Source organism: Pelodiscus sinensis, chromosome 5 (genome assembly GCF_049634645.1).
Source record: "Pelodiscus sinensis isolate JC-2024 chromosome 5, ASM4963464v1, whole genome shotgun sequence".
Classification (NCBI taxonomy): Eukaryota; Metazoa; Chordata; order Testudines; family Trionychidae; genus Pelodiscus; species Pelodiscus sinensis.
In genome coordinates, this window is record NC_134715.1 from 54,452,515 (window position 1) to 54,470,197 (window position 17,683).

Genomic DNA, 17,683 nt, shown 5'->3' on the forward strand with positions numbered 1-17,683 from the left:
CAACTTCTTGCTGTGATCTAAATTCACCAGTTTTTTGCAGCCATAAAGGACAGGTGACTCCAATTTAAAAAAAAAAAAACACTTTATGAGTACAACATTGAGGTATGGAGAACAGTCATCTTCAAGAGAAGAGCAAGGAACTTCCCATTTTCAGTTCAAGTGAACGAAAGCGAGGCTAAAGGGCAAGGGTGAACATCAGAGAGATTTGTCCCACAGAATAAAAGGAAGGCGAGCAATGATTGTATTCTCACATCAATAAACACAGGGTTTTTTTTAGTATAGAATAGTGTTTCTCAACATTTTTTATATCAGAAAGCAGCTTGCTGCTTTCCTAACCTGGAAGATAAAGGGTATCTCAGTGACCTTGGGCTGTCATTGAGAAACACTGTATAGAGTAGAGAAGAACTTTTCGCATCATTCTGTTGGTGGTCCATGTCACTTTCTGCAGACTCTACAGTAGTTTGGATCAGGAACAGAAATAGCAGGTTTGAAATTGCAAGTGAGAAGGCAGGGGAGTATGAAAAGAGAAAGGAGAGAAGAAAGAGGCTTACACACATTTATTGGCAATATTTTAAGCCCTTTCAACCAAAGAACAAAACTCCTCTTTAAAAATTATTAGGCTTACTAGAGGGCAGCACCCATTGCTCGCTCTGCTTACCAACTTTTTCTGGGGGTAGGTGTGTGGCCAGGTGTGGGGGGGGGAAGAGCAGGGGAGGATGCATGAGCAGGCTGGGGGTAAATGTCTGGCCAGGGGGAGGGTGAAGGAGCAGACTGGGGGTCTGGGTAGAAGAGGTGTGAGGGGGCTAGGAGTGCGGGGAGGCCTGGCAAATCCCAGCAGTGTCCCCCCACACACAAGGGGGGGGATGGCATGTGGCTCCTGGCACCCCCCCACTCTCCTCCCCACCAAAAAGGGAAAAGGGGAAGGCCACATGCTTCCGGACCACTGGAGTACTGAGGGGAGGGAGGGAGGAGGCAGGGTGATTGAGAGGCTGTGGGACACAGAATGATGTAATAACATCACTCTGTCATCCCAAAGGAAAGTTTGTGTACACACACACACACACACACACACACACACACACACAGAGGGAGAATGAATAATTTATCAGGACATTCTATCTGAAGTGTGAAAACATTTGACAAGTTTTCAAAAATGTGATTTAATAAGGTCTATACTGAAAATCCATTTTATCATGCTTGTTGATTTATGTAAATCAGCACTTAAATTGTTGTAGGGATACTCCACTCATAGGCTCTATTATTGCTATGTCAGTGAAGAACCAGTGCCAGAGCCTTCCAATATTTTGGAGTGTTTTAGGAATACAATCATCTGACAAATGTAAAATAAGTTAAGCAGCCCCAAATTTCACTAATAGCTGATTCTTCCAATTAAATCAATATTTAATTTTAGTTCCAAGTGTTTTTCGTTTTATATCTTGAACCAACAAACTCTAGCAAGTATTCCATCTTATTTTCATTTTTAATATCTTCTACCAACACAATTTATATTTAGGCTCTTACTACCTAATCGTATCTGTTTTTAAAATAAGGCAGACCGCAAGCAAAATCTACCAGCACTATTATTGAAAAAATGACTCATGGGCCTGAAGACAACTTTCACCTAACATTCTCTGCACTAACTTAATGCGCTGTCAGTTATATTATTCAACTTCCTCATTATGTGTTTGCACAAGATTTTAAAAGTCCAGAATTACGCCAACACTTCGTCGATCACACTTCAACAGCTTCATGCTACAGTATATACTTCATTTTGCCGCAGTTTTAATACACTTCTCAGGTGATGGTAATGGCAGCTTCCATACAAACAAAATAATAAAATATTTATCAGTTAATTAGTCCCAGAATTTTTTAAAAGGTAGTCAGGCAGTCTTTTGCAAATGCGACAAGACTATATCTATATTTAAAATGCTACAGTGAATGTAACACATCAGAACAGATACTACAGCAATGAGAAGTGTTCTCCCATCACTGTTCTCCCTCCCTAAGAGGAAGTAGGCAGAAGGTCAATTTTTCCATTGACCCAGCCCTGTGTGTACCAGGAGTTAGGAGAGCCTAGCTATGTGACTCAGGCTATGGATTTTTCATGCCCCAGCAAGATGCAGCTATGCCAATACATGTTTTCAGTGTAGACCAGTCTTAGACTTAGACTCCTGAGATGTTCCAATGCTGATTAGAGCAACACTTAAATACTTTGAAAAATCTGGTCCTTCATCTTTATTATAGTACTACAAGGTGTGATTATGCAGCTTATTCACCAAATTCAAAACCAGGAATATACCAAATTGCTACAAGAGATGTTAAACTGCAGTTAATCAACTAATCGATTAGTCGATAAAGGGGGAAACGGTAGAGCCACAGCAGGGGTTAGCTCCTGGCTCCGGGAGCTAATCCTGTTACAGCTCTGCCTTTTAAATGTAATAAGAGCTGCCAGGCTCTCAATACATTTAACAGGCTGAAGCACAATGGAGGGGACCAGCCACAAGCCGGGACAGCTGATTCCCAGCTCATGCTCAGTTCTACTGTCCCCCGGCCCCCAGGCTGCATTTCTGCCTTTTAAATGTATTAAGAGCCACCAGGAGGGACTCAACTAGTCACTTCCCCTCACCTTGCTCCCTCTATCAAAGGCAGCAAGGGAAAGAAGGAGCAGGCACCGGTGCTGCGGGAGGGAGCCAGCTTAAAAGCCAGTCCCTCCCCAGCACCATCCCTGTGGAGAGCCTGGTTGCTCTTAATACATTTAAAAAGCCGAAGCATGGTATCTGGGACCAGGTCTGATCCGAAAGTCAGCTGATTCTTGGCTCGTACCTTGTCCCCCGCTACGCCCGTCTCCCCTGCCCCTCAAGGGGACAGTGCTCGGGGGGACTGGCTTCTAAGATGGCTCCACACAGCACTGGCTCCTGCTCCCCCACTCCCCTTCCTGCCTCTTATAAAGGCAGTAAGGGAAGGGAGGGAGCGTCTTATGCTTATCAGATAGTCGACTAGTCGCTTACATCCCTAATTGTTATATAGCAGAACTTTTCTGTACATTACATTGACACACGGAATACAAAAGGATGCTCTTTATTATATAGGACAAAGAAATTGCATTACCTGTCAAAGGAATGGAATTGCACATGATGTTCAGCAGCAGGTTCACCAAGAGTTCCAAGGAAGGCTGGTGGTAGAAGGGTAGAATCCGCTGTGGCATCATCTGCTGGGGTGCTAACCAAGCTTCTGAGGATGTCCTTCACATTGACATTTTTTGCAGATGCAGTCTTCTCAGTCAACTCATTCCCTGCTTCACTCCTGTTATCCTGAGATTTATTGACTTCTAAAGAAAGTGTGCATAGTACTTCACTGATAGCATCGGGACCAGAACTGGCACTCTGAGCTCCTGCTTCTGCAAAAGCATCTGAATTGTTTGCTTGACCTGAAGTTGATTCGTCTCCAATCCCTGAGTCTCTTCTTCGTACAGATACTGAGCTTTCAGAATCTTCTGTTGATATTGGCGTTGAAGCAGAAGTAGTAGCAGGTGGGTTTTCTACATCTTGTTAACCCCAAATAAAGAAGGAACAACTATTTCAATTTCACAGTTAAAGCAACATCAGCCATATTGATCCTAACATGTATCAATAGGTGATAAAGACATTACTAAAATATTTTATATATAAAGAATATTATATCTAGCTTCAGATTTATCTCTAGTTTGTTCCTAGGATTATACTGAACATTCATTTAACAGGAAAATAAAAATCACTTCAACTCAAGTTTCTGGCAAGTCCACAAAAACTTTCTACAAGAATAAAATTTAAGACAATAAAAAGAAGTTGGAGTCAGACTCAATAGCAAAGTTGAAAAAACACCCAAACTGATGTTTTCGAAGAACAGAAAGAAAGAAGCAAATTACTACAAGTTAAACCATGTAAATGAGACCTAGAATCTGTAAACACTTAAACATATACTTAACTTTAAGTCCCATTAAAGTTAATGATAAAGCATTACTTATATGCTTCAATGAGACTAATCATGCACTCAACAGGACCTCAACACAATGAGGCCTTTTCCTCAATTATGGTTCCTAGGTAAGGACGTTAAGGACTACTTGAATAGTCAATTCCTTACCTCTCCCCGCCCCACCCTTTACTGCCTCTATCAGACAGGGGGAGTGGGGAAAGAGAAGGGTACTTCAAAGCAGCAGCGTCGCACGGAACCCATAACCGGTCTTCATGCGGTGCTGCCACTTTGAAACGCCATGGCAGTGTTTCAAAGGGGCAACACCACACAGCTGATCCCGGCTCAGCTGTGCGGCGTTGCCAGTATTTCAAAGCGGCAACACTGCATAGAGCCCAGAGCTCTTGTGCATTTCAAAGTGGAAGTGCCCTCATGGAGCCTGGGATCAGTGGTGGGACTGAGTCCCACTGCTGACCCCAGGCTCCATGCTGTGCTATCGCTTTGAAATGTCACACGGAGCCCGGGGTCAGCTGGGGACTCCCCAGATCATCCCGGGCTCCACACAGCATTTCCCCAGAACCCGGGATCATCTGAGAAGTCCCCAGCTGACCCTGGGTTCTGGGGAAATACTGCACGGAACCCACAGTCAGCTGGTCCTGGGTTCCATGGAAATGCTGCGTGGAGCCCGGGATCATCTGGGGGAGGCCCCAGCTGACGCCGGACTCCGCGTGACATTTCAAAGCAGACTCAGTCCCACCACTGACCCCGGGCTCTATGAGGGCACTTCCATGTTGAAATGCACAAGAACCCCCGCAGGGAACTCTTGTGCATTTTAAAGCTGGCACACTCGCATGCAGCCCGGAGTCAGTGGGACTTCCTGCTGGCCCCAAGCTGCACACGGAGTTCTACATTCCTCCTTTGAAATGTACAAGAGCCCCGGCTTGACTATTTGACTAGTAAATTAACCGATATTTAACATTCTTATTCCTAGGCCCTACAGAGGTAACAACACAGAAAGCATGAGCAATTTGCAAGCTAAGTCTTTCTCAGTGCTATCTGATAAAACAGGAGCACAAAAAATATATATGTCAATGAAATGGGCATTCAAAAGTCTGTAGATTCCAAATGGTTACATACACACAACATCTTACATAGAATTATCTATAATCTTGCAAGGCATTGTAAGTCATAAATGGCACATATGATACCCAAGGATACCACAAACCCACTTGTATCACTAACCTGTAGATGTTACCTCACTTCTTCCATTCTCTGTTCCCTTGAATGACTGGCTACGATGAGATTGCCGCCGTTCATTCTGGGGTTCCAGTATGTCTCTATATTTTGACACCATAAGGACTGAGATAAAATATACTACAGCCAAGGCCAAGAACTGTGCCTGTTTACTATCCTCCTGTGAAGAACAACATTTAATTTTTCCATTACAATTTAAATAGTAGTATATTCCCTTCATATGGTAGCTGATGGCTTATCAGAAACAGAAATGCGTAAACAAACAGTATAGTGAATCATCATGGGCAAAACTGACTTACAAGGATTTGTATCTACAAACTATGGCTGTTTATACTAAGGATATAAACTGGGGGGGGGGGGGGGAGAGACATCCTTTTTTGGGACGGGGGCCACTGACTCACAGAAAAATCAGTCAGGGGCTGCACACAAGTGAGAAGCCCCTGATTGAGAAGGACAAAGACACTCCCCTACACTGGGGAGCCCAGGCTAGCAGATTTTGTATGCTTCAGCACTGTGGCTGGGTGGCAGGGGAACTGGAGTGCCACCGCAGGCTCTCCAAAGTAGGGGGGGCAGGAATCCCTGAACTTTGGGGGCCAGATCAAGGCAAGCAAGGGGGCCACATCTGGTCCCCAGAACTGAGGTTCCCTCTCCGATATAAACCATCTCAAAGGATTTACTGCTTCACTTTAGTTTCCTAAATTTTGACAAAGTTGCTTTTTATTTGATATCTTATTATCTAAATTGATGTGTGGCACAGGAAGAACAATATTTTCTAGTCACTATTCATCCAGTCTATAAAATTTGCAGAAAGACAATTTTGATCAAGTGATGCTAATCCCTTTGTTTTTTCTATGACTGCTTAAGCCTGAAGTAACTGGGCCTAATGCTGCCTAAATGCTCAGGCTGATTATATCAAATATATATTATACACATACACTGCATTATCACACATACTTATAAAGCTATTAATGTTTACTATGTTGATCCCAGGATAGAAAAGACAGAAGAGGTAGGAGGTAATCCTTTACCGGATCAACTTGCTGGCAAAAAAATATAAGCTTTCAAGCTATACAGAACTCTCTCAGTTTCCAACTTTCTACTAACAGGAGCTGGTCCAGGAAAAGGTATTACTTCACCCTAAATTGTGACATTTACTGTGAAGTGCAAACAAGTTGTGTTTATTTAGTAAAAGAGGAAAATCTTTATTATTTGGAATTACTTTGGAAAGTGAATGCAGTAGACCAAATACTCAAATGTAATTTCACAACTTGAGTTGCACCAGAACGGATCATAGCTTTCTAATTTAAAGTCCCATTCTCATTTCAGAAATACAGATTTTATTGTGCTCAACTTTAAAACAAATAAGAGTAGTTTTTATGTTTAGTTTCTATTAACATGTTACATGAAATGCATGTGTTAATGTATTTACCCGTATTCAATTTTATTTATTCTCTCACACACACACACACACACACACACACACACACACACACACACACACACACAGTGAAAGCTTTGTTATCCGCCACTCTATTAACCAGAAAACGTTGTTAACCGCCATTGCCCCCAGCCACAATACTGTCACATCTTCAGGTGCACAGGCCTGCCTTGGTTTACCATGACTGGCTTAACAATTTTTAATTTAAGAAGTACTAATCATCTTTAACTCAAAAATAGAAATGTGAGACCAACTGCCTCACACTACAAAACTACTGATATTAAAAACTTGAGTTTTACTATTATTGTCCATTGGTTTTTCCTAGGTTGATAGGACCCTCAGATAACCGGAATTTTTAGATAACCAGAACGCTCTAATCACCAAGCATGCCGGATAACACAGGTTTTACTGTGTGTGTGTGTGTGTGTGTGTGTGTGTGTGTGTGTGTGTGTGTGTGTGTGTGTGTGTACACGTACTAATAAAACACACCCACGAGGAGCGGTATGTGCGGATGTGTGTACATACATAGAGTGTGAGTGCCTGCATGCTCACATCTACACACTAATGTAAATCAATGCCATATTTTTGAGGATACAAAGCAGAATTCCAGAGATTCATGGTCCTAAAGATTTTAACAAGTTCATGCCCCACAGAGACAGAGATTGCACCGTGCATACATGGACAGACTACAAGAGTTGAGTAATTTATGAAACCCATTAGATAACCGAATGATAGGCAGCTACCTAGCAGGTAGCAGCAGCTCAGCATTCAGAGCAATACAAAGAAAGACTTGGCAACAACACAACTGTAAGGTGTTTCAGAACTCACTATATCTCTGAACACTACTGCTCGAAGACGATTAATATCCATATCCTGCAGAAGTCTGTCAAGGTCTCGAATTGGAGAAATTCCACCAGTAACAACATCAACTGGACTCTATTGAAGAGAAACCAATTCTGTAACATGTTTATAAAAAACTACTTCAGGAAACACTAACAAAAGGAAAACCAGTTTCATTTTTTTTATTTTAATGAAAAAAAACTTGACATAAGAATAAACATAATTCTCCTGGAGACTATACACCAATACACATGAAATTGATTGCATCTAAGGCACAGTGATCAACAGAAATCTCATATTTAAAGAAATACGAACAGGGAAACCTGGAAAAAACTGATTGAACCTCTTTTTAAATTGGTGAAAATTTCAATGTTTATATATTTAAATATTATATTTATAGTTCTGAAAAACGACTAAGATTTAATATTCAGATTATCTGATTCTATATTTCTTTTCTGCTATGTGTTAATGCAACAAAAAATATGAGACATCCATTTGTGCAGTTAATCACAGTATTAATGTTTGCTTTATGTAATGGTGTCATACTTGCCTTTGCTGCCGACTTTCCAGTTCCAATAAGGCTCTGCATCGTTTTCTGATTCTTTACCATTTCTCCAATAGGTTTCATTTGTGCGTGCTGCTGGCACTCCAAACAATTTCTTACTGCCACTGCACACACTTAAAGGGAAGGGCATGTTATGTGTTACCATAGGAAGTAATCATTTTACATTTATTGGTGCATCATTGCAAGGAATACAACATATCTGAGTTTACATTAAAAAATAAAAGATTAAACAAACAAAAGAAGAGAAAAAGATTTTATATTTGAGTTGCCCAAAAATAAAGCTTGAGATAATTACATCACAATAATCAGAGTAATGTTAAATAATTAGAATTCATATATAAATATTTATATATCCAAGATAAGGTTAGCATTGCTGAATCCTCATTTTCTCACTTAAACATTTTCATTAGCACAACTGAATACACAAATGAGCTACATTTCTTTTGTATACTGACACTGAAAAAAAACAAAAATGATGTATTAGTGTCACACAAAAAGGACAAAGATTAATATACACTTTTTTGGTTGCTCAATTCCTCTCAGATTAAGCCTATTCCCATTCCAGGTTTTGGGTTTTTTTTTTTTTCATCTTTTCACTGTTTCTACAGATCTAATCATTTACTTCTTCATTTGACACATTGCATCTGTGCTACAATTTAATTGTTTGTATAAGCGGAAACTGACTGTCATGAATAACAGTGGGGTAGTCATCATACTTCATAGTTGGAGCAAAAGTCAGGAAACTGAAATAAAGCCAAAAGTCAGAGCTGGAATCAGGAAGAAGGCAAAGGAGGAGGGCTGGAGCAGGACAGGAACATGGCTGGTAAGAAGGCAAGCACAGGAGTGACCTTGCTGAGGGCATAAACCTTGAACAACCTCTGGCCAAGTATAGCTGCTGAGCATAAGTGCAAGTCTGGTCATGCAGCTCAGGAAATCAAGAGCACCTAGCTGATCAGGATATTCATCTGTAGATCATCTAGCTCAGTTGTTCCCAACCTTTTTTATACCACAGACCAGCAAACCCATTCACAAACTTTTTGGCAGCCCAGTGACCATCATTTGCTTATTTGTGTATTCATTATGCAAATAATGAATATGCAAATAAAATGTTACCAACCCTCCCACCTCACAGCAAACCACTCTTTCGTTTCCGGGAGAAGTCTCCGTGCCTGCCCTGTGCTGTTTGGCTGAGAAGCAGCACAGGACACATCTCTCCAAAAGCCGTGGCAGAAGCTGAGGTGGTGGGCAGTGTACCCCAGTCCTAACCCCTAGAGCTGCTGCAGCCAGCAGTTCACAGCCCAGCATAGGTACATGGGCAGCAGTTGGGAACCACTGATCTAACTGTTCCCAAACTCAGCAGCAGGCCCTGGTTCCTGAGACTGTCTTCAGACTTAGAGCTACATTTCACTCATACAAAGATTATCTTGTAATTCCAGAAATGCCTTCTTACAGGCAATTTCTTCTGTGGCATTTTTTTTGTCAACTTGACTCAGCCCTTCCTTATTTGCTGCCATTTCTAGAGCATTTGCCCCTCTCTTGGATATCTTCTTAGTATTTCCAACACAGATTGAGTCTGCTCAATTTAACTCTATGCAAACACTTTATAATTAGAGCCTTGTAAATCTGCAGATCCACTTTATATCTATGGATTGTGTTTGCAGATCGCAGATCAGATATGGATACAAATTTTGTATTTATACAAGGTTCTGTGTACAAATACCACATGCATCAGGGCTAGTACACAATTTGAATTACATGTTTTAAAATTTGCATTTCAAATTTTTTTTCAGTAAACACCATGAGCCAATCCATTTTTTAACATAAAATGTAACGCTCCTTAAAGCTTCCTTTCCCTCAGACTAATCTAAAGATGAGTTTTCATTCTATGCAGTAAAGCTGACATTTTCCTGAAATCTGTTCTTTTTAAATTTCATTCGGGGTGCATTTTCAACAAACAAGTCTTCATAGACAAAACAAAAATGCACACCAAATGTAGATTTCAGTCATAGCAATTTTACTTTAATACATGCAAGCCTTTATTCTGTATTTGAGTAGGAGAACTCTATTATGGGGCAATAGATTCAGGTAAATGAATACAGGATATTCAAAAGTCACTATAAGGATAGAAAACTTAAGATCCAGTAGATAAAAAGACAGACATCTAAAACTATTATATTTAAATACATCAAAACAAAGTTAAATATTAGTATAAAGAAATCCATTTTCCTTCAGTAAGCAGTTTTACATGCTTACCTAGTCGAAGGCATTGTCTCAGAATTCCTCCAGATGACATATTTTTCTCAGACTCAATTTCAGCGAAGCCAAGAGAGCTTGCAAAAATTAATACATCCACAAGGCTGATTAATCTCTGGAGAAATATTACTGAAGCTTCTACAGAAAGTCCTTGAGTTGGCTCTATATTCTCTAATTCATGCTAATAAAAAGAAAAGTTAAAAACATTTATTTCTATTATTTTTGTAACTAAATATTTATAAAGAAAACGGGTTTATAGAAATACATTATTGCTCATTGCCAAAATAATTACAAGGTTGAACCTCTGTAGTCCAGCAACCTGGGAACGACTGCTGTTGAACCAGAGAATGCGCCAAACCACGGAGGTCAATATTGTCTATCAGCATTACCAACATTTCCACTGATTACTGGGCTCTTAGAAGACATTCAGGGGTAAGTTAGAGCTAAATAACAGCACAGAACACTGAGAGTTAGAACTGGTGACTAAATTAACTTTATCGGATCACGGGAAACTTGGCAACTTGGAAAACTTGAAAAATGGACATCTGGCTAACTAAAATCATGCTGGACCATCGATGTTGCCATGCTAGAGAAGTTCAAACTGTAGTCACACTGCAAGCTGAAGAATTTAATTGGAAGAACGCAGAGAATATAACCATAACATGTACCAGGCTCCACTAGAGGCTTTGGGACCCCAGATAGCTCTTTCCCTTCTTCAGAGAGTAACAGCAGGAGTGTATATTCCTCCTACGGGAACAACCCATATAGACCCATGCTCTCCTAGGAGGGCAGATATTCCTATTAATGTATTATAGGAGGAAAGGCTCACAGGTAATAACTTTTCCAATAGAAAACAAATGTCTTACTGTAGCAGATGTAGCAGCAGAAAGCAACGGCAATATTCCACCACAAGCCATAATCATGTTGTCCATAACTTGAGAGATGAGGTGAATTGTGTTGTGTACAAAGATAACATTGTCACTGCTGTTCACAAAGTCCATGACAGTCTTTGTAGAATGGCTGTCCAGAAAAAGTAAGATGCCAGAGCAGGCAGGTGGGGGGGAAGGGAAGCATTCAGAATAGAAGTCTATTTTATTGTGGTTTTAGCAAGTTTATTAAATTCTTACAAATCCAAAAAACTGATATCAACCAGAGATAGCCATGATGCAGCTAAAAACATCATGTAAGTATCCTCACAAGGCTCAATCAATGGCACATAAATCTTGACTTCCAACTGCCCTTCCTTTATGCTCATAATCCCAGAGTAACTGTGTCCAGGTGTGTTAGGAATAGTCATGTGGATTAGGGATGTGAACATGTTTCCATGTATATGGTTAACCGATAAGCCTGTGCTCATCAGTTAACTCTCACAGTTACATGCAAGCCCCCCCGCCCCCCGCCTCTGTATCAAAGATAGCAGGGTGAGTGGGGAGGTCAGGAGCCCGTGCATATGCGGAGCTGGATCCCCGTGTATGCTAGCCCCTGCACTGCTGCGTCCCAGAGAAAGCAGCGGTGAGTGGCAGGAACTGGTGTTCACGAGGAGCCAGCTTTATAGTTTATTTTTGTGAACATATAACCATTGAAATTTCTAGTAGTTATACATTTACATGAAATAGGGGGGAGGGAAGGCAAGCACCGGCCCCCTCCCACACTGCTGCCTCCGATTCAGAGGCAGCAACACAGGTCGGGGGTGGGGGGAGAGGAACCTGATGCTTTTAAGCTAGCTCCCCGTGAGCACTGGTCCTGCAGAGCCACATGCCCCCCCACACACTGCTGCCTCCGATTCAGAGGCAGAAGCATGGAAGGGGCAGGTGGGAGCCTGTGCTTGCCTGCCCCTGCCCCCTTCCATTCGTGTAAATGTGTTACCGCTGAAAATTTCAGCGGTGACATGTTTACAAAAATAAACTACATTTTAACATTCCTGATGTGGATAATTATTCATTATAGACTAGTCTTTGATCATCAGCAAAAAGCACTAAAAATCAAATTTCTTTGGAATATTTAATAGATCTGAAAACAACGCTTAAGTTAATATTAACCATGTCCCCCACATTACATTTTTAAAGAAATTAATACAATACCACAAAAACCTAATTACTATTTCAACAGAAAACAGATTTTCAATGGAGTCCTAAATTATCCACTGTTTCTTGAGTAAATCTGGTGCTGTACTATGTAAATAGTGATGTCATATAACTTCAGTTTGAAAGGCAAACAAAAGTTTCATCTCTCAAATTATACTATAAGCACTCTACATTTTTTTAAATAGTTCTTTATCCATCTTATCAGACTAGCATAATCACTTGAAATTTCATTTCAACTACTCATACTGATAAAAAACTGGCACTCTAATTGAACTACCAGTGTCACTACTAGCCCCAATTTTTCTTTCATTGCTACAACTGATTGACATTCTGTGGATTTTTGTTACAATATTTTGTTTAACACATATAGAACAGTGTTTTTCTTCAGCTCCATAAAAATGGTAAAGTACAAAGCCACACCTGTTTGTTAATTTCAAAGAACTGAGTGGTTTTTATTTGAGAGAAAGTTTTGTTGAAGAAATATATTATTCTGGGCTTCCACCCTGTGAATGTTTCTAAGAAGATGCACGTTGCTAGATGAGTATTCAGAGACTTCACCAGGCCTTGGGCAAAGTGGGGAGGGCTGGCTCTGGGCCTCCGGAAGTGGCAGGAGCTTGTTGGGCAGAAGGTATATGCTGTTCAGGGTGCCAGCAGCGACTTAAGGGGCCCAGGTTCGGCACTTTGGCTACTGTAAATTGCCAGGCCCCTGGGCAGCTTCCCTTTTCCCCTCCCCCTTCTCTGTGGGCAGGCCTGCTTACTTTGATAATAGGTTTGAAAATCTCCAGATATTAGAACATGTAATCAGCTACACTAGATTTCACTAACATCTTAGATTCCTGTTACAGTGCAATGCTAGCAAATACCATTTCCTACAATGCACATATTTACCTTCTCCACATCTGTATATCTGTTTCTATTGAAAAGAGTAAATCTGTGAGCAAACGCTGATGCATATGGGACCACTTAAATTCAGGAATACGAAACATAGTTGACCTGGAATCTCTTCTCTGTCCATCAGATGCAGCAGCTATGTCCTGTCCTGATGAATCCTCCTGCCTTGATATCTGTTTGCATGAAATATAGGCAAATTCCAAAGTAACAAAAATGTAATTCACCAGCGTTTATTGAAATTAGTTTCACTTTAGATTTAATAGACCTGTAAGCTTAGACATTGTATCAACTTAAAAAAGGCACGTAAATAAAAAATTGACAACAATTGCAGGGCCACTATTGATTTTAATACCAAACCTACAAACTACAATACCACTGCACCACTATCTCTGCCAGTCTAGACAAAAATAAGCAGCAACTAGACCTTACCACATTGGGAGCATATGTTGCTGCTGACAGTGATCTCCCTCCTTTGAGGAAGAATGTAGTAGGATGAAGGGCATCAACTGGCAGGTGTCTCTGCAGGAGGGAAGTACTCAGCTACATCAATGTTTAACTATGATCAGTATAATTGAACTGGAAGCAGAAGTCTGAATGCGTGAGAGCACTGTAGCAGGGCCAAAAGCATAAGCTCAATTATAAAATTTACTAAATGCATTCACATGTTGATTCTTTATAGTGATAATAAAGGAGTTCTCAACTGATATATATTAATAGTAGTTAGCTACAAACATGGCCTCTGCAGCTTTCATTAGACCCTAGAAGGAATTCAGAAATCTCTTTTCTGCCTGATGGATGGGAGCCACAAGAGATCTCTGAGGATTGAGAAAGACAGAGGTGCTTTAAGGCAGGGGTGGGAACTAAGCAGCCTGTGGGCTGGACGCTGTTTGCCAGGTTGAGTTCCTGGTGGGCCACCGAACACTTTATTTACCTACACTTCAACAAGTACAGCTGCCTGCAGCTCCCTTTGGCCATGCATCGCCATTCCTGGCCAATTGAAGCTGTGGGAAGCAGCACAGACCAGGACCCCATTTCCCGCTGCTCCCATTGGCTGTGGGACATGCAGGTAAATAAAGTAGCCAGGTCATGGACCACTTATTGCTCACCACTAGCTTAAGTGGATCAATGTTTAAAAAAAAGAAAAGTTTGGGGGAAAAGAGAGGAATTCAAGGAAATCACAGAATCCACAATCCTGCTTTTTATTCTTCAACTTAGAGACTACAGATGGCACAAATGCATTAAAGTTTAAGCTATTTGACTCAGCAAAAGTTAACGAAGTGCTTCTTCAGGATCCTACAAAAATCCTATGAACTTTACAGAATTTCATTCACTTCTTAAACTATACCATTGGATTGCTATTCTGTAATTTCCACTTCAACTCATCTGATGAAAGTCAAGACCTAATAAACTCATGACCTAATAAATTTGTTCATCTCTAAGGTGCCACAGGACTACTCATATATTGGAGGGCAAATGTTCTGGGTTTTTTTTTTTAAAGGTACAATTTTAATTTGGCATCAGTGAGGCATATAAAAGTTACCTCAGGTAGGGGTCTCAGAGGCTGAGCTGCTTCCAGGCTTGTGTTGGGTTTTAGTTCCAGTCTCTGCGTGTCTGATGCAACATTGGAAACATCAAGTTTGGCAATTTTTATCTCTGAGACAACAGAAGCTGCTGAAGTACGTGCATTTGCATATTCTCCAGTTGCTTTGGTTTCATTGACATCAGTTTTTAATTCCTCTGACTTCTCACTTACTCCTGAATGTGGTTGACTTGTCTCCTCTTGAACATCAGAGTTCACTGTTCCTGACAAGGAAGCCAATTCATCTCTTGTTTCATCCAAGATTTCAGTACTTTTGGATTCTAAAGGTACTGCCTCAGGTTCTCTCACAACAACAGCTTCCTCTTTTGTTGCTTGTGCTACTTGACTTTCACTTTCAGGTAAACTATTTTCTTCACTGGGTTTTAGGACCAGCTCCTCTGAAGGTGAAGGCAGACTGCTCTCCTCTTTTAAATCAACGAAGTCATCCTCTTCCACCTCTGGTGTAATTTCCTCCAACATTTCTGGGCTTTCAGGCATTTCCCCTTCTAAAACAGTTTGTGCAGTTAGAGAAGCCCCATCAGTAGCTGCTGTTTCTTCCACAAGTTCTTTACCTTTACTCGGAGAATCTGCAATTGCTTCAGCAATTCCAGAAGTGATTTCTGAATCCCCTGATTTTACTGCTTCGGTCTGTGGAGAAAATTCTAAGTGAGGTGCTCTGTTTAAGTCAAGTGATCTCAGGCCATTTTCTCCCTCTGAAGTCTTCTCTGCTTTAGATGGAGTATGACTTTGTAGCTTGCATTCAGATGAGGCCTTTATCTCATTTTTCTGAGCACTGTTCTCCACATTATCATCCCCAACAACTTCTTTCTCCTCCTCAGGCTGTTGCCTCCTTGTGATTTCAACTTCTCTGCTAACTCCTGAGATAGTTCTAACAGGGGTGGAAGGAATTGGCCCACTTCCCTCACTTCCTTTCCTTTGGTAATCCCTGAACATTTGGGAAAGACTCTCTTTATGCATTTCAAATGTCACCTAAAAACAAAAGATTGTCAAGAATATTACAACTCAAAATTAGAAGACTGATTCTTCTACAAAGTAGATTCAGAGGCAACTCAACAGTTTTATTTGCATTGCAAGGTTGCAATGCAACCTTCACTGTGGTGCCACTATTACCCCACCATAATATCCAAGTTAAAGAGCATTAAAATTGACTAATTTCCTACTGCAGATCATTTATCCTACTTAATCTAACAGGAATTTCAGAAATTTAACTATTAAACCAGGGAGAACATCCATGTAAACAAGCCATCTTAAAGTTTCAACTAAAGAGGTACGAGAAAGACTCTGGGTAGAGTTATGCATATTTTCCAGAAGAATTCCAAATTTAAAACAACTGTACAAATCAAAATACCAAAAATATTCTCTCAAACTATATCGCTACCTAAAAATTGCACCAGTTCTTTGTGCTATTTCCATTAGACCAGTGTTTCTCAAACTGTGCTCCGCGGAGCCCTAGTGGTTCACGAGACATCTCCAGGGGCTCCACGAGGTTGACAAACTGGAAACATCGATAGGTACAACACATACAATCAGTGGACCTCTGGGGCTCCGCATAAATTTTTACACATATAAAGGGCTCCGGAGCTCAAAAAGTTTGAGAACTGCTGCATTAGAAGAACTAACCTGCTGCAGATTATATACACAGTTAATAGCTTATGATGAAGGAATCATATAAAGATTTTATGGGCATGAGTTTGAGTCACATTACTTGCTTGGGGTGATGCCACTTGCACAGTTCATTCCACAAAAATGTAACACAAGACTTTATACCACACTATCCCATCATGTATTTTGTATAAGTAATTTATGTAACCAAAGAACAACTTTAACAAACTTCTGAAAATTTTGAAGACTATTATCCAGACAATTTCTTGTGCCCCTCCACCCATAAAACCAGGTGTCTTTATTACTCTGACCTCAATTACCAATGGTCAGAAAGCAAGAAAAAAAATCAAAACTGATAAAAGTAAACACCTCTACAAGTTACCTAGAATAGTTTATGTATGTAAAACTGAAATTTTAACATTCCAACCCCTTCCAAGAACTGAAGTTAATACTAGTCACCAGTGGGGAAATGGAAATTTTCTCTTACCCACTATCAACAACTTGCTTCTAGCACTAGAGGGTGGCTACCTAGTGACTTTAAAGTCACAGAAATTTTTATGTTTGATCTAGGACAGAAAGTTACCCCTTCGGGTAACAGTTAACACCTTACTGTGATCAGGAATATAAATTCATCCTTATTTAGCATCATAAATGTGCATGATGTTTCAAGAAAGACACTCTCTCTGCAATGAAAGGCTTACAATGTGAAGCCTAATACTGCAAAGGCTTATACAAATACTTAAGTTGACATACTGTGACTAGTCCAATTGAAGTCAACAGGACTACTCACCATGCATAAAATGAAACATATACTTGAGCTTTTATAGGACCAGGACCTAAATTTAGACAAAGTGAAGAGAGACTGTCAGTAAGTTGTAACATGGGGACCCATGAGAGTGAAGAAAGTACAGAGCACTCATTAAGCATAGGAGTGTGGAGTAAGAACCTAAACAAAGATACAGTAGTAAGATTATGTAGCTGCAAAAGATTAGTGATGCTATATCTGGAAGATAACATGAGATTTTTTTCCTTAAATACATTGAAAGCTACCAAATTTGTCTGTGTACAGTACTTCATGAGTATGTAATCTGATCAAAATTACAAGTTTATAGGATGGATTTTTTTTTCTTTTAAACCCATCTACTAAACAGAAAAAAAAGGATATAGAAAAAAAATATATGAAGAGCTCTTAAATGCCTTGCCATACA

General features: G+C 40.3%; 1 protein-coding gene across 7 annotated transcripts in view; it reads right to left on the reverse strand.

The window, feature by feature from the left end:
* LRBA (LPS responsive beige-like anchor protein) overlaps positions 1-17,683 on the reverse strand; it is a 559,238-nt gene that overhangs the window by 438,788 nt on the left and 102,767 nt on the right. For 6 of the 7 annotated variants that reach the window (XM_075930022.1, XM_075930023.1, XM_075930019.1 and 3 more), the window contains 8 exons: positions 14,814-15,842; positions 13,271-13,446; positions 11,165-11,318; positions 10,299-10,479; positions 8,031-8,158; positions 7,469-7,576; positions 5,191-5,362; positions 3,109-3,544 (listed from right to left, as the gene is read on the reverse strand). In XM_075930022.1, the coding sequence (XP_075786137.1) occupies positions 3,109-3,544; positions 5,191-5,362; positions 7,469-7,576; positions 8,031-8,158; positions 10,299-10,479; positions 11,165-11,318; positions 13,271-13,446; positions 14,814-15,842 (2,384 nt within the window). Of the gene's footprint in view, positions 1-3,108; positions 3,545-5,190; positions 5,363-7,468; positions 7,577-8,030; positions 8,159-10,298; positions 10,480-11,164; positions 11,319-13,270; positions 13,447-13,702; positions 13,793-14,813; positions 15,843-17,683 lie in introns of all 7 variants that reach the window. The other variant, XM_075930027.1, reaches the window with a different exon arrangement.